Source organism: Arabidopsis lyrata, assembly GCF_000004255.2.
Source record: "Arabidopsis lyrata subsp. lyrata unplaced genomic scaffold ARALYscaffold_5, whole genome shotgun sequence".
Classification (NCBI taxonomy): Eukaryota; Viridiplantae; Streptophyta; class Magnoliopsida; order Brassicales; family Brassicaceae; genus Arabidopsis; species Arabidopsis lyrata.
Genome location: NW_003302551.1, coordinates 18740770 through 18761150, shown reverse-complemented (window position 1 = coordinate 18761150; position 20381 = coordinate 18740770). Strand labels below are relative to the sequence as shown.

Below are 20381 nucleotides of genomic sequence, written 5' to 3'. Positions count from 1 at the left end.
ATTATTATTTTTTTTAGAATTAACGTGAATATATATAAAACTTGATAATATATATTTTAATTTGTTCATTTTTTTTTAGTTTCTTTCATTTTTTAAACTAACCGCAACCGCAAACGTTTGTGGGAATGAGCTTTTGAAATCCAACGATTTCGAACGATTCAAAGCGGTGTGGAACGGTTTCTATGATTGGTACCAACCGCTAACAACCGCAACCAACCGCTAACAACCGCTAGACGGGTGCTAACGGGAGAACCAATCAAGCTCTTAGTAACTTGAGAGTAGTGGTAGGACAAAGAGATTTATGGGATTGCCACCTGAGAAAGGGTCTACATGTTGGTTTCTATACGTAATACAAATTAAATAATTTTATTTAAGTATTTATAACTTAATCTCAAATTAATTATATTATTTTAAGGTTAAGATTATAATTCTCAACATTGCTCGACAACCCTGACCTTAGTTTTCATATATATCATATACCAGACGTTTTGTCCATTGTACTCTCTATCGTCGGCACATTTTCTTTTATATCTTAGAAATATAAGTTAAAGGCCTAATTAAAGTACTGCATTTTTTTTCTTTAACATGTATAGTGTGTTTAGCACTCTCTTATCTGAAATTCAAAATGCTTAAATGTATATATGCATGGATTGACAAAGAATCAATCTTACGAGAGCATGGTTTGTAAAGTTAAAGAATAATTGATCATATTTGCAACAACAAAACTGATAGATAACAACTGATTCCTCGATTAAAAGAGACAAAGAAATGATAGATCAATAAGAAAATAGAAAAACATAGTTAGGTATTCGATTTATTTAGATGCAAGATATGCTGGTTCATACTATATACACACAAGTGTTTAACGCATGCATGTGTATAACTATAATCTAGCCTAGGTCTTAATAGGGAATGGATCCCTAGAAAATTTAAGGGATCGTATCTAGATCGAATAACCAATATATATTAATATTATACGTAAGAATGTAGGTAGCTAGATAGGAGCAGGTCCACAATTAGAGTATGTATACACACATACAAAACTATATTCTCCACTAATATATGGATCCCTTAATTATTATTAGTAATGGAGAAAATTTATTTCTTTTCAACATTACAATAAGCCTCTTGAAGAATTGAAGTATTGAGTCCTTACAATATTGGGCGTTCCAACCACTACCGGTCCACCACTGATGGAGTATACACTGTTCTAGACGGTTTATACAGTAATTTAAGTAGAGAATATTGCCAATAAAAAGGTTATTACATCGATTTAATCGATAAAATAAATACTTTGTAAATCAATTAAACAGGCTGAGAGTCTGAGATACACTAGAGGTTCTAGCAGAGCCGTGCATGTTTGATAAAAAAAGAAGCCACCGCCTACGCCACTAAATTTTACTTCAAATCTAGAAGAGCATATTTTTAGTCATATCATAACCCATCAATTATTCAAAGATTATTATTCTATGGTTTTTATTGTCCACGCACTTGTTGTTTTAACTATTTCTTTATAAATTTTTAGTCAGTTTTAACCATTTCTTTATACATTTTTAGACTTCAAATTTCAGTCACAACTAATATATATATGATTTAATTTATGTTGACAACAATTTATTTATAAATTATTCGGGTTAAGTTTTATTACTTAAGTATTGAACTACATTTTGTGTGATATATAGTTGTTAGAAAATCAATTTTTATACATTGAATTATATATTTTTTTATTTTGCCTATGGCATCAAAAACACTTGGCACGGCTCTGGGTTCTAGCAGACATGTAAACTGTTTTTATTTTTTATGAAAGACGAACACTTTTGTTTTTTTTTATTGATCAAAACGAACAATTTTTTTGTTGATGTATATCTTGCTTACATAAATTAATCTGTCAAAGAAATTTAAATGAATGTGAGACTGCTATATTGTTGATGTATTTATTATAAAACATTTTAAGAACCAAAAAAATGAGTAAGGTTTGCTTGATCTTATAAAACATGAATTTTATCACCACAGGGCCGGTGCGGTATACCTAAATGCCCTACACAACTAAAAGAAATCATGCCCTTTCTAAATTTTTTTTTTCTTCGCATCACAAATAAAACTAATACTAAACTAAAAAAACAGTAATTAATTTCATAAGAAGTTTGTAAGAAAAAAATATATATATTCTCTAAATATAGCTCTATTTAGACTTTTACCAGCAAAATCATTCATCAAACTCACGTAGTCGAGCTTTTCAACCATAGCTGTCTCAATGGATAGTAATGCCAACCCATTTAATATTTGTAAATGTTTAGGGTTTTATTTTATTTTAAGACAAAAATTTCCAAAAAAAAATTCATTAACAACATATTAATTAACATTTTATTAATTTAAAGGCATAATATCCATAAAATATAGTGAAAGGAAAGTCTAACAAATTTATTTCTCAAAAAAAGCTTATAATTTTTTTTTAACATATAAGACCCTAAAAAAAATTCTAAAATATATGCCCCCTTTAATTTGATGCCCTAAGCTATCGTTTCACTTGATTGTGTTATGCGCCGGGCCTGTCACCATTTACTTGGTTTCTAACTTTTTTAATTATATAATGTGTGTCTTTAGAGGTCTTCGATGATTTAAGTCGAAAGTGATCCTACTATGTTATATGTGTATTTGTGAATGGTAATTTTCTTTCCACAACTGATTTACGATGAAATTTTTTACTATCAATTTACTGATAATTTGTTGTATTTTGAAGTCACGAAATTGTCATTTTAAATGATAAAAATATCTCATAAATATATGATAAACACATCATATAGATATTTACGTTCCAAATTTTCATTGCCAATCAATTCAAATATTTTTATGGAGCAAATAGATTTTCTCAAATGTTGGAAGGGCCGGGTAGGTTAGAAGGTCTAGTTGTGTGGAGACAAAAAAGAAAAACAAACCAAAGTCTATAGTGTTTTTATTCTTTATATTTTGCTTTCGGTTTAATCAAATTGGTTTAGTAGAGATGTACACGTCCATTAATCTACTATGCAATCTATTTTTTGGTATTTTTTTAAAAAAAAACCAAGGGCTATTTTCCTCCTAATTAAAAAAAAAAAGAACGAAATCACTCGTTTTTATGCATACAAAAATCCAAAAGGATTTGTCAATTTCTTTAACAAGAAAAACAAAATTGTACTAATGCAAAAGGAATGAATAAAAATAAATAATGAGACGTGTAAACCATTAAGCAGACAAGATGTAATTAAGAAATGTAATATTATATGTAACCCACCTTCATCTTCACCTTTGCCATGTTTATAAAATCTCTCCTTAAAGCTATACTCAAGGTTAGATCAAAACCTAATTACAATAGCAATAAACACACAATTAATCACAAAATTAAATTCGACCTTTAAAATCAAGAATCGTCACAACACCATCATCATCATGAGTAGCTCCAGCTCTAGCTCTGGCTCTCCTTGTGGTGCTTGTAAGTTCCTTAGGAGGAAATGTGCAAAGGGATGTGTGTTTGCTCCATACTTTTGTCATGAACAAGGAGCTTCACACTTTGCAGCCATCCACAAGGTCTTTGGAGCTAGCAATGCTTCTAAGTTGCTCTCTCATCTTCCCATTAGCGATCGCTGTGAAGCCGCTATTACAATCTCTTATGAAGCTCAAGCTAGGCTTCAAGATCCCATCTATGGCTGCGTTTCTCATATCTTTGCTCTCCAGCAACAGGTACCTTTCAAAACCCTAATCATGATACTTTCACAAAACTATATATATCTACATAAATATATTTATTCACTAGCTATAAATATATTTCGGCAATGATTCTTTTGTAATTAATTAGTAATTTTAAATTTGTTGGGTTATAGGTTGCGAATTTACAAGCAGAACTTGAGATTCTAAAGCAACAAGCAGCACAAAGCATGATTTTTGCTGATTCACCAACATCAGAAAACCCTAATAGTTACTATGGAGACACTACTAAGGCTCCTTGTCATCATGATCTTCAAAATATTTATTATCATCAAGATCAGAGCCATTTGGGTTACCAAACCGGAAGTTCAGGGACGGTTCAACACGGGGATGCCACGGAGAGTAGTTACCACAACGAAACCTCCTCAGGCATCGGAGAATTCTCCATCTACTCTGACTTGGAACAACACTTGAACACTTTCAATCAAGATCATCTCAAAGAGCTGCAATCAGCAAGTTTTGGCTACATCTCCTTCTCGTGATATGGTTCTATCAAGACATGGGTTGATTCTTATCAATATCCGATCTATATACAATATATATAGCTTATATATAATGTTTGAAGATTTTTGATGGTTTTAGTCTAGATGATGATGCCTAGCTCAAAGAACCGGTGTTGTATTCATAAATAAAAAGTACTAGATGCCCTAGAAATATATAAAGATATATATTTACATCCTCAAGATCTTTTTAATGTATATTTCGATAAAATCAAGTTTTTCTTCTCCATATCGTCACAACTTTTATCACGAATTCCTAGCTAGCTCGCTAAACCATGCCTGTCCTGCTGATTCTTTAGATTCTGCTAGTACGTACAGTCTAGTACACCCGACCTGGTTGTGGAATTTCCCTCAATATTGGAGAAAGTCGAGATCGAGTGGATCATTTTTAAGTGAATTATGATCTTGGATATTTTTTTTTCTTTTTTTTTTTTTGTTACATGGTCGAAAATTTACAGTCTTGGGCTGTTGGGCAAATGGGAAAAGTTTAGTTAAGCACCACAAGCTCTTAATTAATTACATTAGCCAGTTCAGATTCTTTTTTTTTTCAAACGAAATGTGTTCTTGAAATGTTTCAAACATAAAGAGGTAAGTACATTTTAAGAGATCCATCGTAGATTTATCTACTTCTATTTAAACGCTAAAAAGATTACTGGACATATATGAGATCCATACTTCTGATTTTGTAGATATGGATCGAATTTAGGGTTCATCTACATGATCACATAATTCACTAAACCCAAACATACTATATAATAATTAATATATATTTTTTGTTATGTGAAAAGTAGTACAGTACATATGAGCATACAATCCACTTAACAACTAGTTTGAACTACTTGACAGAAAAAAATTGAATCTAAAGTACAGCCCCCAATTTATTATTTGGCCACATCTTTTTATATATCAACTAGGTTTAAAATATCACTTGAAAGTGTTTTATCGGTAGTATAGATTTACAAGACAAAAACACGAAAGAAAATGCAATATAAATATTAAAATATGTATGTGAGTGTTTCTTTTTTTGTTTTTATGTGGTCTAGCTACCTAATATGGCAATATTTTTTTTGATGGCAATATCTTTAAGCTAACTCACCGTATTTAAAAGAATTTCCAAGAATAGAATAGACTAGAGTAGAAAAGCATTAAGCCCATTAGGGACATCATGATAATATCTGTACAATTGGACTTTTCTTCTCTAGGCCCAGTAACATTAGAGGTTATTTTGAGTGTAAAGTTTTTCTCCCATGTAAAAAAGACTACAAAATTTAATTTAATTTAATTTGATTATAGAGGCTTATTTCGTAGTTTTTTTTTTTAAATAAGTTTATTTCGTAATTAATATTTAAAATAAGAAATAAGATAAAAATAATAATTTTATCTCAAAAAACATGTGCGGGTCTCACTGTTAAAGCCGCTGAGCGTGTAAAACTGTGAATAGAGTTCGATCGCACGTGTGAGTTTTTACACGGTCAAAGCCAAAGGCTTTGGTTCTACTTCAGAAACTAAAGGGCCCGCGTACGTTGACTCCAGCCGTTTCGCTACTCTTTTGTGATCTTCTTCTTCTTCTTCCTCTTTTTGGTCAAAATCTCCTTTCTTCCTTTTGTTATAAGTTATAACTTCTTTTGAAAACACAAAGCAAGAACCGAGAAAAGGACAAGAAGTCGTGTTCCATTGGTGTCACTAATCAGTTGCGAAATTTGATGACTAATCAACTAGAGAAGCTTCTAGGTGGGAAATTCCAAATTGGATTAGATGAGACTTATCAAAGTTAGCATAAGCAAAACCAATGAAGTGATTTAAAGATAATTAAAGCATTTAGAAGTGACAAAGAACAAAGTAGTTAAGTTGCATCCTGTTTAGGGGACATTATGTCTATAAATACCAATAATTAAGACACTTCTTTATTACAGTTTTTGTTTTAATAAAGATTCTTAAAACTTCTTAATTATAGTTAGGTAAACATGTTCAATCTTTAGCACAGTACTATAACTTTGAATTGAAGTGTGGTCCTCTTATTGTTAAAAACTTTAGACATGAGCAAAGATCATTAACATTCTCATTCCTGGGGTGTTATTTTCTCTGTATATCTTACTCTTCTTATATATAATAGTTTGATTCTAAAGAAACGGTTAAGAAACAAGAAAGTAAAACACAAAGGATTCTCTTTCTTCAACAATGAAAAACTTCCATACCATCAGACAATGTAATCTTAACCTTAAACACAATGAAGAGAGTTATATTTATAAGCGTACATAATGAGTTGTTAAAGTAGCAGTTTCTTCTCTCTCTATAAAAAATGTTTGCTTTCTGCTGAAGTTTGCTTTCTTTTGTCGGTAAATGTTTGATGAAGAATGGTTGAGATTCTTAAGCATTCTTAGTGAACAAGCGGGTCTTGCGTGAAAAAGAACTGCAAAAATGTTTTGATATGTGTCATTACAGAATGGTTGATATGTTTTGATATCAATGTATTTTTACCTCAAACGATTTCCCGGAATTTTCAAATTCCAACATACTCAATGCTACTTCACAGCTTTGTGCAACAATTGGCTCTGGGTCCCTTGAGAATTCTTCTAGCAAAGCAATGCTCTGCTCATCTGAAATGGGCCGAGCAATGTGAAGAGTAAGTACAGACTAAAGACAGTAGATTGTTGTAGTCTCAAGCTATGCATTTTAGGGAAGGTACCTGCAATAGAACCAAGCGCTTCTGCAGCCTCATGTCTAACCATTGGGTGCTCATTCACATCTCTCAGTACTTTGCTTAGAGTAGCTAAAGCAGTTTTATTTTGCAATTGGCCTAAGACATAAGCAACCTAAGAAAAATTGCATTTAATTATAAGGCAGCACTTATACAGTCTAAGGTTGGAGAACAATAAAGCAAAGGTTCAAGGTAGAAGATCTTAACAAAACTCGACTCTTTCAAGTTCATGAACATCTTTGAAGCGTAAATTCTCACTAGGAAACAATGATCAAACTGAATGTTATTAAATAAAGGAAACTTGACAAACCTCGTGACGTAGAAGGGCACTATTAGCACTCAAAGAATCAACTATGGCAGAAACAGCTTCCTCTCCACCATGATTCCTTAGAGCGAAAAGTGCAGCATATCTCTCATACATGCCTTTTGTTTCATCCAAAAGAATTTGCCTGTAGTTGGGTGATCTTAATCAATAATCCGTTACCAAATGGTAAATAATCTAGAGAATTTTTTGAGTTGGTCAAGAGTGGAAGAACCTCAGTTGGTGGACAGAAGAGAAAGAAGCAGCTGGGCCTGCTGGGTCAACAGACATGAAAGGTGATTTCTCTGCGGTTGATGACTGGTTCTCGGCATCAACATTACTCAACTCTTCAATCCTTTTGAGAGCTAATTCACATGTTTCCCGTACCTCTTGAGCTGGATCCGAACTCAAGCTTTTCTTTAAAATGTCAACATTACCCGCCAAACCAATAGCTCCAAGGGCTTCTGCTGCCTGTTATATTAACAGCAAATGAGTGATTTGAAAGGACCAAAAAGCTTATACTGATACAGAGAATCTGAGACAAGGATCAAGTTATACTCAACTCATGTCGTACAATTGGATGCAAAGACATATCATTAAGAACGGACTCAAGAGCAGGAATGGCTTCAGCATCTTGCATTTGACCCAATGCAAAAGCAGCTTCATGTGCTAACAAATTAGATGAGTCTCTGGATGCTGCAGGACAAGGAAAAAATAGATAAACCAGAAGTTAATGCCAGCGCCATGATCAATAGATAGAAATATTCCCTACTAAAACTAAATAAACACGCTCTTGCTCTAAAGAAACCTGAAGTTTCCAGATTCATCAAGCGCTAACATCTTTCCCAAAGTAACAATTTTTTTTTCGGGTACAAGTAGAATTCATATAAGAAAGATAAGATTTTGAGCAGCAGTGATAAAACAAACCGAGGATTAGAGCGTTGCGAGGTCCTGGGCCTTTCAAGTTGCGAAGAGAGAAGAGAGCTCTAAATCGCTCCGAGATCGGTTGCGACTGGTCCACCAATCTCTCGCAGAGAAACTTCTCCAAGTTAACCGTCGATGAAACTGATTCATTAGATTCCATGTTCACTAAATCAGCTTCGTCGGCTTTTGAAAAAATCTGGGGTTCCGATACGAGGACGACGGAGTAAAAGAGCCGACGACTAGGTTTTTTTGTATCCAAAAGAGGAGAGAATCCGATTCGTGAAAAAGAGGGAAAAACGCGGGACCTATTCCGCAAATAACGAAATTTACATTTTGGTCCATAACATGTTATTAATTTGTAATTTGACCCCATAGTTTCTATTATCCATTACTTAGCGTATACACGTGTTGTTGATTCGCTTAAGAACGATAAACACAGAGCTTCTCTTTCGACAAATCAACCGTTTCCTTGCTCAATTTGCGTTCGTTGTTGAAACCATAGACCCAGGTGGTGAATTCTGGAAAACATCTTGAAGCGAAATCGAAAAGCGTTGGAGGTTTAAATCGTTATTCGATTGATCGATGAATCCTAGAAGGTTAGCTCTCCTTGAATGAATTCAAAATCGCTAGTTTCTCCAGCACACCCTTTGTTTAGAATTTGGAGGTCAAGATCTGGCGAAATCTGATGATTAGATGTGTTTTTCATGAGCTCTTTAATTTGTAGATTAGGTTTCATCGGGAAGATCTGAAGAAGCAGTGGATATATATGACTGTTGCTCTGTATTCTGATAGATTTAGATCAGTTCCAAATTCATCTAGTTTAGATTTAGCTTGTAAACTTCATACTCTGGATCTGAAAATGGCTGAATTGAATCATGGAAGATGGTACTGTTTCGTTGCTGAGGTCTAATTTTGATTTCAGGGAGCCGCGTGGTGGTAGAAGTTCTCTCTTTGATGCCATCGAAGAGGGAGGAATTAGAGCTGCTCCTTCTTACTCTCATGAAATCAATGAACATGAGAATGAGCGTGCCTTGGAAGGATTGCAAGATAGAGTCATTCTCTTAAAACGAGTAAGCCTGCCTCTGATTCTTCTGTCATGTTCAAACTCTTAAAATGACATTAGGAATTGGAATAAAGCCATAAACGTAGTAGGAACATACACTTGCAATGCATTTTAAATACTACTTACTCCCTATAGTTTTAGTTTTGAAACCGTGACATAGTTTCACATGTCTTGGTTCAACATTCTTATTGTAGTTGGCCTCTTTTTGCACAACTAGGTTTGAACCAGATTCTTATTTGTTTCTTTTTTCATGAAACAGCTATCTGGCGATATAAACGAAGAGGTCGATACTCATAACCGCATGCTTGACAGAATGGTATTTCCCAGAATTTTGTGATACTTATATCTTGTTATTTGCACACAGACGCTATTGTTACTGAACATTTTGCAAGGTTTTTATGTAGGGCAATGATATGGATTCATCAAGGGGATTTCTCTCAGGAACCATGGACCGGTTTAAAACGGTAAGTCTGAGTAGAAATACGTTCTGCAAAGTGTCTTTGATATGTTTTTTTGTTTTGTTGGTGTGTATGTGTCTTTGATATGTTTAATCGAATCCTTGAAGGTATTTGAGACAAAGTCAAGTCGAAGAATGCTGACGCTCGTGGCATCGTTCGTTGGTTTATTCCTAGTCATATACTATCTTACTCGGTAAAATTGGCAAACCCGGAGTATTCCTGAACATCCATCCATGATCTCATGATATTCCCAGTCTCTCTCTGTTGGCTCCTACGATCTAATTATCCTCAATCTGTGTAATGAATATATGCCTCCAGTGTTATATAGTATGATCCAGTGCTTGGGATGAGGACACAAATTTCATAAAACTTATAAGAAGTTTCATATGTTGGATTTTATAGAGCGTTTTACTTCCTTTATGGATAAATAGCGACGGTTCAGATTTTTGAGCAACCAGGATAAAAGCAATCTAAAGGACCTACAAAATAATAGCATATTGAATATACTTTGATGCACCAGCCGGGAATCGAACCCGGGTCTGTACCGTGGCAGGGTACTATTCTACCACTAGACCACTGGTGCTTGTTTAACGATACTCCGTACAAGAGAAAGATACTAGATACTGTATTATCTCGTTCATGGACCTAAACTAATATACAAACTCTTCTTGGGGATATCGTAACACAGTCTAACAATATTCTCATTCATGGGACTAAAACTGCAGGAAGAATTCAAAACTCATACCTCGCAATGATGCGGACAAAACAAAGCAAATTAGTAATTCTGAAATTGAGCAACAATTGTATTAGTGAAGTAACAAACATGGCTTGTTTATGCATTAACAACATGGAACTTGACATATCTTAATGACCCTACATAGTTATTGCAGCATCTATTCCTGAGAAAAATACAAATTGTAGTTTGAACTAAGTGTAAACACTATAACATTTGCCCTGTGGCACAACAATGGAGTAAAGAGATTATCATAACTCCAAATATCTTGTGAAGAGATCAAGTCGGTGCTTCATCATCAAAAGTAATCTTCGAAACCCCCTTCCTTATCACTGTCGTAGCTCTCAGTTCCTGCAATATTATTGTTCTACAAGATGAGAAGAAGGATGATTCCATTAACAATGTATACCATGTGTAAAATGTTTCTATTAAGGTGGATTTAGAGACTGGTGTAACAAAAAGGAAATGAATAATAAAAAAGTCCAAAAAAGAAAAACACAAATGAATTGCAATCTTTCATGGGATTTTAGTGCTATTACCACTGACCTTTGGCTTCTGTGGTCGATAGATCCTGAACAATGACTTGCAGCTGATTCGGGTTAAAAGTCGAAAAATTGTCTGAAGAAGGAGATGGAGCAGGAAAAGTGAAATCGGAATCACTTGACGAAGCTTCAGAGTTCTCAGAGCTGTCAGCAAGATCATCACGCACAACTGGTGCTGAGGCCATTGTTGAGGCTGACATAGAAGGAGATCTCAAGATGGACTTCAGTTGTGAGAATTGGTCCGACATAGAATATAACAACCTGGAATACACTAAACAAGACTTATCATCAGTAAATGTACGAGATTTATTAATTAATTTTTTTAACTAAGGAGTCAAAATTGTAGGAAGGAAGATAAATCTAAGATAATCTATGGTTGTTATAATTACGAATCAATAATACCTGTTCAAAGAGTCTTGTAACTGGTAAACTCTTCTTTCTGTTTCTTCTAATCTTTTACGTCTTCTCTCCCCAAGCTCTCGGGCTTCAGCACATTTTCTTTCGGAAATGTCAGCTCTTTGTTTCTCAACTTGCAATAAGGCCTGAAGAGTACCACAAATATTCAATTTATCCTCCATGCATTTGATCAAGATGATAGCCGCAATATATTTTGTTCAGGATATAGCGTTGTGTATCAGGTAAATAAATCAGGTGAACAGCTTGAAAATCCGAAGATAATTAGCATGCTGTTTCTAAAATCTGTTCACAATGTTGGTGGATATAGAAACATTACCTTCAGCATCTCAACTTCTGCAGTGAGGGATTCAATTTCTGTATCACGAATAGGATCCGTTATTTGGCTAACAACAGAAAACGTGTTGTAAGGCTTCTCTGAATCGGTAACAAAGGACTTCTGAATTCCATCTTCTACTTGGATGGAATGTTTGGTCTTTCTTTCATGTCCTATCTCTTCATCTTCACTTTGATCTGAATGCACTACAAAGGACTTCTCAATTCCATTATCTGCTTGGATGGAATGTTTTGTCTTTCTTTCATGCCCTATCTCTTCATCATCACTTTGATCTGAATGCATTACATAGGACTTCTCAATTCCATCTTCTGCTTGGATGCAATGTTTGGTCTTTCTTTCATGCCCTATCTCTTCATCATCACTTTGATCTGAATGCATTACAAAGGACTTCTCAATTCCATCTTCTGATTCGATGGAAAGTTTTGTCTTTCTTTCATGTCCCATCTCTTCATCATCACTTTGTTCTGAATGCAATACAAAGGACTTATCAAGTCCATCTTCTGATTCGATAGAAAGTTTTGCCTTTTGTCCATGTCCACTCTCTGCATCATCACTTTGCTCTGAATGCAGTACAAAGGACATATCAACTGCCTCTTCTGCTCTATTAAAAAGTTCCACCTTTCTTTCATTTTCTGTCTCTTCTTTTCTGTCAGCCTATACACATGATTTTATATCAATCAAAACCAAATACTTTTTTCTTTGAATAATTTAAAACACTTGATACTAAAAAAAAACGTGCAGGGATTGGTTTGCAATACCTGCTTTGAGTGTCCCAACTGTTTTCTGGCAATTCTTCCTCTGAGATTACTTTTACAAAGAAGAGAAACTCTTTTCAGTTTCTTGTAGTCAGATATAGCACTGTAACCACGCCAATACGCCTGCAAGTTGATTAGAGTTGAATGTCATTTATAGTTCTTGAGATAGAATGATTCTATGAGAATTTGTTAAGTACGAAAGGGTAATGAGAAAAGGACCTGAATCACAGTTGCTGCCCTAGTCGTTAATTTATAACGGAATTCATGACGTGCAGCTATTGTGCGGACTCCACTTTGCAAGGTGAGTGCGGAAGATTTGGTCTTCCCGTAATCTTTCTTTGCAATCTGTCTACGTAAGTTTTTCTGGATTTTGATGGCAGCTTCCTCCCTTCTCATTTCCTTAGATATCTTTCGTGCAATATTTCCTAAAATATGAAAAATAGACTTTATCAACATTCCTAATTTCCTCTGCATATCAATGAAACCATAACGCCAAAATAAAAATCTAAGGCCCTCACCTCTCCAATTAGCTTGTATATTAACTGAAGCCCTCCGCATGAGAACAAATCGTTCTCTTGTCAGACGAGTTCTAACTTGCCCCTGAATCATCCTCGCTGATTCGCCGAGCACCCTTGTTCTGTGTGCATCTAACTCAGCCATCTGACCAGCTCTCAGGAAAACCTTACTTTTTCCAATCTGCAAATTAGATTTTATATGATCAACACGCACCTAGGGGAGTTATGCTATCTGAGAAACTCAAATTTCATAGAATACTGAAAATTCTACACGTATTCAACTCGAGCAAAATTGGGATTCCTTTTACATTTAGTGAACTTCCTAGGAACCTTACCTGGTAACCTGTAAGCCCTTTTTTCTCCAAAATCCATTTGCATGCAACATCTGCTTCGTACCTGATTACAGTGTAAGGTAAGAAAACTGCGATAAACAGACTCAAGGAGCAATAAAGCAGACAAGAGTGGAAGAAAGGTCCAAGCTTAACGGGTAGAACTGATACATACTCTCCTTTCAGAATTTCCGGTGCAAGAATGAGAAATCGATTTAAAAATTCAATGAAAGTTCTATTTGTTGGATATCCAGCGCATTTCACTCTGATGGCCTCAAGAACACCCTGCATAAGACAAATATCATATAACACCTCAAGACATCAAAGATGTTAATATGAATTATTCAGCAGAAAAACTGACCCCAGAGCGTAACTGATGCAAGACATTGGCATTGTCAAACACTGTTGGTTGCAACAAATTGTTTGGCTTAACACATCTGATGTAGTGGGGTTCCGTAGAGTTCAGTGTCTCCATCAGCTGTTGCAATTGTAGCTGCACCATTTACTTGAACATATCAGTCCGTACAGATGATGAATGTGGCATCAAAATTTCAACAATATCTTATGTGTGGTCCAATAATCCAGTCTTATCTATTAGTTAAAAGTCTTAATGGATTTGCAGGTAAGTCACCTTGAAACGAGCGCCAATTGAAGAAAACTTGGATTTGCTACACTCTTTAGGAAGAGGAGGAAAGAGGCCTGACACAAAAGAACATTTGGAAGCATTTAACAAATCCTGATGCTCGGCAACAACATAGTCTTTGTTTTTGTCTAAAAATTGATCGGACTGGTATTGAACCTGAAAAGAATGGTATGGGAAAGAGACCTTAAAAATCATAACTCTATACTTTTAATTCTTGAAGCAACAGAGTGTGAAATGCAACTTACATCCCCTGCATAATGAACTAATGTAAAATCTGATCGAGTCAATTTTGGTTTCATGAAGCGCTTATGATCCTTGAATGTGTGATACAGCTTCTCAGAAAATGTTTCAGGAGTTGATTTTGGTAGCATGCTGCAGAGAGAATAAATGTTTATAACACATAATAATGGTACTTGGAGAAAATAGTTACTGTGTAAGAAAACACTTAAGTACAGCTGCAAGTGGAGAAGATTTTATTATACCATGCTTCGTCCAGCAGAGCAATAATTCCACCCGGTTTCTGCAAAAGATTGAAATCATATTTTCAGGGAAAAAAAACGTAGCATGAAGCAATGGAAATAACGATACTGCATGTGTTTTCAAGTCAGAACAATGCATAGTGAGCTAAGACATTGGAGCATATTGAAAACAAATAGAACTCTTACATGCTTTCATGAACCTTTCAGAATGTTCTTACAATTTTTAGGAAAAATATCCAACATGGATTTAAGCTACAAATGCATAATAGGTTGAGCTGTAGCCTGTAGGATAATGTATATAGATGATGGCAGAATGCTCTCTAAAGAGGATTTCTACTGTCCAGTGTTTGAATTACCCAAATTGGTCGCAAATATTAAGCCATGAATCCGTGTCTATACAGGGAAGGAAACAGATACTGGATAAAACAAACCTTTTCAATCAGATCCACGACATCTTGATTATCAACAAACTCCACATAGCTCCAATCTATTTCTTCTTTCTGATATTCACCTTGTTCCATTTTGAATACATGCTGTACAATTTTAATAAGTTCAGATTAATTAACAGACTCTTGAGCCAAATCAGCAGCCATAACCTATGACTGACCTCATACCTGATTGAAATGCTGTTGCAACTTTTCATTCGTGTAATTAATACAGAATTGCTCAAAACTGCAAGGATAGTTTTAAGAAGTCAGTGAACAACTGGAGTAGAGGTCAAGTAGGTGATATTATAGATATCTCTTTAGTCATGGAAACTTACAAAAGACATCATTTCCTAAGATCACAATTTTAGCTAATAATATGATTATCATATAAGCCCAGAGTAAAGGTTTCTATTCAATGAACTCTTCATACTAAAGTCAAGGGAAAAGACTAATTGAAAATTCATATATTAGACGATATGACACTTGGTGTGTTTTGACACTTAAGATATCAACCCAAGCATGTGCTTGTAGAGTGAGCCAGGCATGCTCACGGCCATCACCTGTTGGTTTTAAAGCTCTCAAAACCATAGATGTCAAGGACTCCGATCAAGCGCCTAGAGTGAGAATCTTGCCCAATAGAGATATTTATTTTGTTCACCAACCTGGAAAATAGTAATGAGTACTGACTTAGCAGATGTCACCCACAGTGTCATATGGACAAAAGATATTTGAACATTAAAATAGAAAATTTACCAATCAAAGAGTCTAGAGTATATTGTCTTTGCTAAACCATCCCTGCTAACGGCAGCACCAAGAGGATCAAGACTTCTCTTGATAACTTCTTCTGGGGTGACCATCATACGCTTACACAAAGCATCTTCTAAGGAATGGGGATCACACCTAAAATAACAAGTTGTGATTACATGCAGTACAAGAATCAGCATTTAGTTCGAAAAGTAGAAGAGCCGTATATTACATGAGTAGTTCTGATGTCATTTGGAGATGAAACATTGACTGTTCATCTTTTACTGATGATGAATCAGCATCTTCTCCCTTCGAAAATTCAATATTTCCAAGATGGAGGATGGAAGCCACAACTCTGAAAATTGCATCCTGAAGAGACAGAAAAAAGGAAGATAAGTCTGTTCTATTAGCAATCAACAGGTAACAGGCAAATTGCAAACCTGTTCTTTTTCACTTATTCCAACTACATCCATAGCCCTTCTAGTTGCAAGATACTCCTCTGCATCATTTACACCATCAAGTTCGTAGCAGCTAGATTGGTTAAGATAGCGAAATGACTTAGGATCCCCCAACTTAAACCTCTCAACATCCTGCAAATTTTTATATCATCTATCACTTCAATATTCATCCAATAAAAGATGGGAACAACTAAGAAAACCTACCTCAGGAGGAGCAGCACACAGGAGATAAAAGCAGTGATAGTTACGTTCAGGATCTGAAACTTGGCAAACACGTGACCTCTCCAAAAGGTAAGTTCTGATGGCTGCCCCTGATATTCGGCCCACGTCATCAAACTGAATCTCCACAAATTTTCCAAAACGACTGTAACAAGTAAAAGCATTAATATTTATTATTAGCAGTGATAAATCTATTTAACAGCAGGTAAAAGAGACAGGAGGACGAGCAAAGCGAAGGAAGGAGAAACGGAAGCACTCGATAATAAAAGAGCTAAGTTTACCTGGAATTGTTGTTCTTAACTGTCTTCGCATTACCAAATGCCTCAAGAACTGGATTTGACTGTAACATAACCCAATTGGCATAAAGAATTAGACCCAAAACCAAAACAAGAGGGACAAGTGTATCATATAATGAACAAGCTCCGATCTAAGGATGTCCAGGCAGGGGTATATCCCCAGATTGTATACTTAAGAAAAGCTTAACAAACAAAAACATCTTGTTTCCGGAGAAGATTAAAGGGATAGAAAGTCATCGTCATAGCCATGAAATTTCTTTAATTTAGGCGGCAAGGTTACAATCTGACCCCTCGAGTGTAGGAAACTCTGAAATTTTAAATTTATTAGATCATCACAACTTACTTCTAAAACTTGGTTTTCAACTGTCCTTCCTTCAACTGCACTATGTCCACCAAAGTATGCTAGGTAACGCATGAGCATCTTAGTTGTTTCTGTCTTTCCAGACCCACTTTCACCACTGACCAATATACATTTGTTCCTGCCCTCATTAATCATTTCCCTGTTGCAAATTTTGTCAAACTAATTAATTAAACCCACTTCTGCCACTTTTATAGATAACAACAATAAAAATGAACAAATAATCACCTATATGCGATGCCACCAATTGCAAAAACATGAGGATTCAGCTCTTTGAAATAGGCTTCCTTATACTTCTCCATAACCTCAGCATCATAGAGATGGGGGAGTCCTTGAAAGGGATTGACGGCAATAAGAATGTTTCCTGTATAAGTCTGTCATGATGTCAAAATATTATAACAGACTCGCCTATCTCTGCATTAACTAATGGTTTTTACCAATGACCAAGATGAAAATATTTGGTTTACAACCAGAGAAGAAATATTCTTACATAAATTTCATTGAGCTCATATCTGGTTGCCAAGTTGTCAAGAACTGCAGGCTCATGCAGATAAGATAATCTAGTCATGTCCTCTACTCCCTCTGAAGGAGCTTCAGTGTCTTTTGGATAGAGTTTTGATAAGTTAGCAATAACCTGACCAGTAAAAGGAAATGTAAATCAGAAGTATGGAAAGCAAAACAGCACCCTCAAACAGGGAGCAATATGAGCTACAAAAGCATTATATAACTGGAGGAAAAAAAAGTCTCTACCTCTCTGCCATCATTGGTTTTAATCTCTGCTTCGTCTCCCTTTATATTAAGTACAACCCCATCAATCCATGCTCTTTCTGGGTCTTCCACCCAAACATGAGAATCCACCATTATGTTTTCAGCCATTTCTCGAAATCTTCCTAGCATTTCAGCAAACACCACAAGATTTCAGCAGATAGTAAAATATAATCAAACTGTGGAATCCAAGACTATAAAAGGTTATAAAATTGTTGTTTCTCTAAGACCATTCTCGCATTATTGACAAAAGCAAAAAAATCCATGAGCCAAATTTCTCCTTAATGACAAAAGAATCGAAGTAGGCGAAAAGACAAACACCTGTAGCTGTAGCTCCCTCAATCAATCGACGCGTAAAACTTCAGCAACTCCAATCGACGGAGCTATAAGATCTTCTGAGAAGACGGTGATTTCGATATTCGTATAACACCAAAACCGGCGAGGCTCGAATTTCATGGACGTGATCGGTTCCTCTTCCTCTTCTGGGTTCAAACGCAAAAGTGAGAAATGAATTTTGTTTCTCATGGCGTGTGATCGATTTCTGCAGAGAGTGACGCAGAAACTCCCCTTCAATTTCGCCATTCCTGTGGACGCCATTGTCTCTCTCTTTCCCTCCCATTTTTAGCTCAAGGAGCAAAAACACTAGTATCATCATCACCTTAAAGACCCGGACTTTAACCCGACCCGACCCGCCAAAAAAAAAAACCGAATCTGAAAATTTATAACTCTTCCAGAAATTTATATAAAAAAAAATGCAAAATTTCCTTGCCGGGCAAGGTCTGATTGGGTCATAAAGGCTAAAAGCCTAAAAACCCAGCTAAAACCTTGTTCTTCTTCTTCTCTCATGAGCCAGCCCAAGTCTCTGGTGCAGCAGACCATGGTCCTACCGCTTCTGAAGCTAGGAACCCTAGCTCTACGCACTATCTGCAAACCTATCGCTAATCGCCTTAAGAAAGAAGCTGGTGTTAATCCCAAATTCCGTCAATTCATCATCAACATTGCACAGGTATAAAAAAAACAACTCCTTTGGGTTTGATTCTCCTGCAAATAGACAATTTTGTTATGATCATCGATCGAAAAGGAGTAATCTTGTGGTATCTGATTGCATAAGTTTCTGATTTAGGAAGAAGAATCAAGGGTTTATGAAAGCTTTGAAATTGATATATATACTTTGTGGTTCTTGGACAGGCGAATCACAGATTTACGACTAAGTTACAAAGACGTGCTTCTGGTCGTGTAACTGATGCAGTTATTCGCCCTTTGAACGAAGAGAGAGCTGTTCAAGCCGCTGCAGATCTTCTTGGGGAACTCTTCGCCTTCACGGTATCTTAAATCTCATGTCTTTTATAAGATTTTGATTGCTTAAGGACTCAAAGGAGACATTTTTATAGTCATAGATCTTCTAGTTCTGTTTCAATGAAGTTGTTCTGCATCTGCAAGATCCCTGCAATTGAAGTTATTGCATCAATAAGATCACTTGCTCGTCTTGATTAAACTTGTTTTCATCAATTCAATTGGTTCTGAAATATACAAACTCGTTTTTCTTCTTCTTCTTTTCGTCCTTAAGGTTGCAGGAGCTGCTCTTGTCTATGAGGTGCAGAGAAATGCCAGAGGAGAAGCGAAAAAAGAAGAGAAACGACAACAAGAACTAGCTGTGAGCTCTTCTATTCACACATATAACTATGTCTCTAATTGCATCTCTTTGGGATTTTCCACATATCTTGCTTACAAACTCTTGAACGGTCTCTCTTTCTCTGTGCTTATATTTGCTTACCAGGAATTCAGACGTAAACATGAGAAGATGGAGAACGAAATCGAAGAGATGAAACAAAGATGCTGCCTGCTTCATGAAGAGCTTTCTAAGCCGGTTAATAAAGAGCTTTCTAAGCCGCTTAATGCAGAGGTCTCTAAGCCAACAGGATTAGCTTGGCTCTTCAACTACATGTGTTGTCAGAGTGCTGCTGCTGAGAAAGTACAGTAGCAAAGCTAAAAAATAAAAGCCTCAAAGATGGTCTGTTTCTTTGGAAAGCCTTTTAGCTTGACTTGTAGATAGTTTCTATATAACCAGATAGGTTAACTGCAGAAGAGAAGAGATATTGTGTTCGTTTAGACTTGGACCATTCTCTCATAAACCATAATTCCAAATTCTTTCTTACATTGAAAGAGTTCCTGATTTTGACTTTATCAATAACTTCATGTCAATCTTTCTTATTTTAGCCTGTAAGACTTAATAAAACCCAATACATATATAGTTACAAATTACAATAAAAACAACAGAGTGAGAATACTATTCAAACTATTTTCTAATTGTATCAAATAATAATGTACGTAAATAAATTAGATAATCTAAAAGAGATAATAATGATCGAGAGAGATTTTTATGTTACTTTTGAATATTTGTAGTACAAAAATATATGTACTGTGAATTATAATGACAATGGACCCCATATTAACTTCTATACGCAAATGCTCTTTGACTTTTGTAGCACTCACTACTTATATGATTTTTCTTTATTTGTTATCCACACTGAAAGATTGTGAATTTTCTGTTCCATTGTTGTTAAGATTTGGGATTTCAACAAAATCAGAAAAACAAAACGATATAGAAAGTTATTTTGAGATGTGTATATAAAAATAAAATTATTTCAAAAAACATCAAGGTGCAATACCTAATTTAGGAA

General features: G+C 35.4%; 5 protein-coding genes and 1 non-coding gene across 12 annotated transcripts; 3 read left to right on the top strand and 3 right to left on the bottom strand.

Moving 5' to 3' along the window:
* Positions 1–3075: 3075 nt before the first annotated feature.
* LOC9312530 (LOB domain-containing protein 29) lies at positions 3076–5322 on the top strand. The gene is made up of 2 exons (XM_021026354.1): positions 3076–3717; positions 3858–5322. Exons 1-2 carry the CDS (start codon positions 3427–3429, stop codon positions 4221–4223), a joined length of 657 nt encoding a protein of 218 aa, XP_020882013.1. The 5' UTR covers positions 3076–3426; the 3' UTR covers positions 4224–5322.
* A 1067-nt stretch (positions 5323–6389) lies between these two features.
* Positions 6390–8559, bottom strand: LOC9314261 (deoxyhypusine hydroxylase). Its single transcript, XM_021024502.1, has 7 exons — positions 8168–8559; positions 7803–7936; positions 7476–7711; positions 7250–7388; positions 6928–7054; positions 6720–6838; positions 6390–6651 (listed from the first exon to the last, which is right to left on the bottom strand). The coding sequence occupies exons 1-7, from the start codon at positions 8535–8537 to the stop codon at positions 6619–6621; spliced, it is 1158 nt and encodes a 385-aa protein (XP_020880161.1). The 5' UTR covers positions 8538–8559; the 3' UTR covers positions 6390–6618.
* A 23-nt stretch (positions 8560–8582) lies between these two features.
* LOC9312528 (bet1-like SNARE 1-1) lies at positions 8583–10113 on the top strand. The gene is made up of 5 exons (XM_021024507.1): positions 8583–8760; positions 9087–9234; positions 9487–9543; positions 9632–9691; positions 9793–10113. The coding sequence occupies exons 1-5, from the start codon at positions 8747–8749 to the stop codon at positions 9880–9882; spliced, it is 369 nt and encodes a 122-aa protein (XP_020880166.1). The 5' UTR covers positions 8583–8746; the 3' UTR covers positions 9883–10113.
* An 84-nt stretch (positions 10114–10197) lies between these two features.
* Positions 10198–10268, bottom strand: TRNAG-GCC. Its single transcript has one exon. It is a non-coding gene; the product is annotated as a tRNA-Gly (tRNA).
* A 185-nt stretch (positions 10269–10453) lies between these two features.
* LOC9312527 (myosin-16) lies at positions 10454–18553 on the bottom strand. 7 transcript variants are annotated; one of them, XM_021024498.1, is made up of 26 exons: positions 18022–18553; positions 17686–17825; positions 17426–17569; positions 17164–17309; positions 16921–17077; positions 16563–16621; positions 16267–16426; positions 16045–16194; positions 15837–15973; positions 15614–15760; positions 15421–15522; positions 15047–15104; positions 14864–14965; positions 14436–14473; positions 14199–14325; positions 13942–14109; positions 13672–13803; positions 13486–13595; positions 13317–13377; positions 12985–13162; positions 12686–12891; positions 12470–12589; positions 11694–12365; positions 11363–11502; positions 10965–11221; positions 10454–10785 (listed from the first exon to the last, which is right to left on the bottom strand). In XM_021024498.1, the coding sequence occupies exons 2-26, from the start codon at positions 17809–17811 to the stop codon at positions 10778–10780; spliced, it is 3705 nt and encodes a 1234-aa protein (XP_020880157.1). In that variant the 5' UTR covers positions 17812–17825; positions 18022–18553; the 3' UTR covers positions 10454–10777. The 7 variants fall into 7 exon arrangements, with proteins under 7 accessions (XP_020880157.1, XP_002876459.1, XP_020880156.1 ...); XM_002876413.2 differs by having other exon boundaries at positions 10454–10769; positions 18022–18377; XM_021024497.1 differs by having other exon boundaries at positions 10454–10769; positions 10958–11221; positions 18022–18320.
* LOC9314259 (OPA3-like protein) lies at positions 18492–19949 on the top strand. The gene is made up of 4 exons (XM_002878145.2): positions 18492–18706; positions 18889–19023; positions 19268–19354; positions 19478–19949. The coding sequence occupies exons 1-4, from the start codon at positions 18545–18547 to the stop codon at positions 19679–19681; spliced, it is 588 nt and encodes a 195-aa protein (XP_002878191.1). The 5' UTR covers positions 18492–18544; the 3' UTR covers positions 19682–19949.
* The last annotated feature ends 432 nt before the right edge of the window (positions 19950–20381 follow it).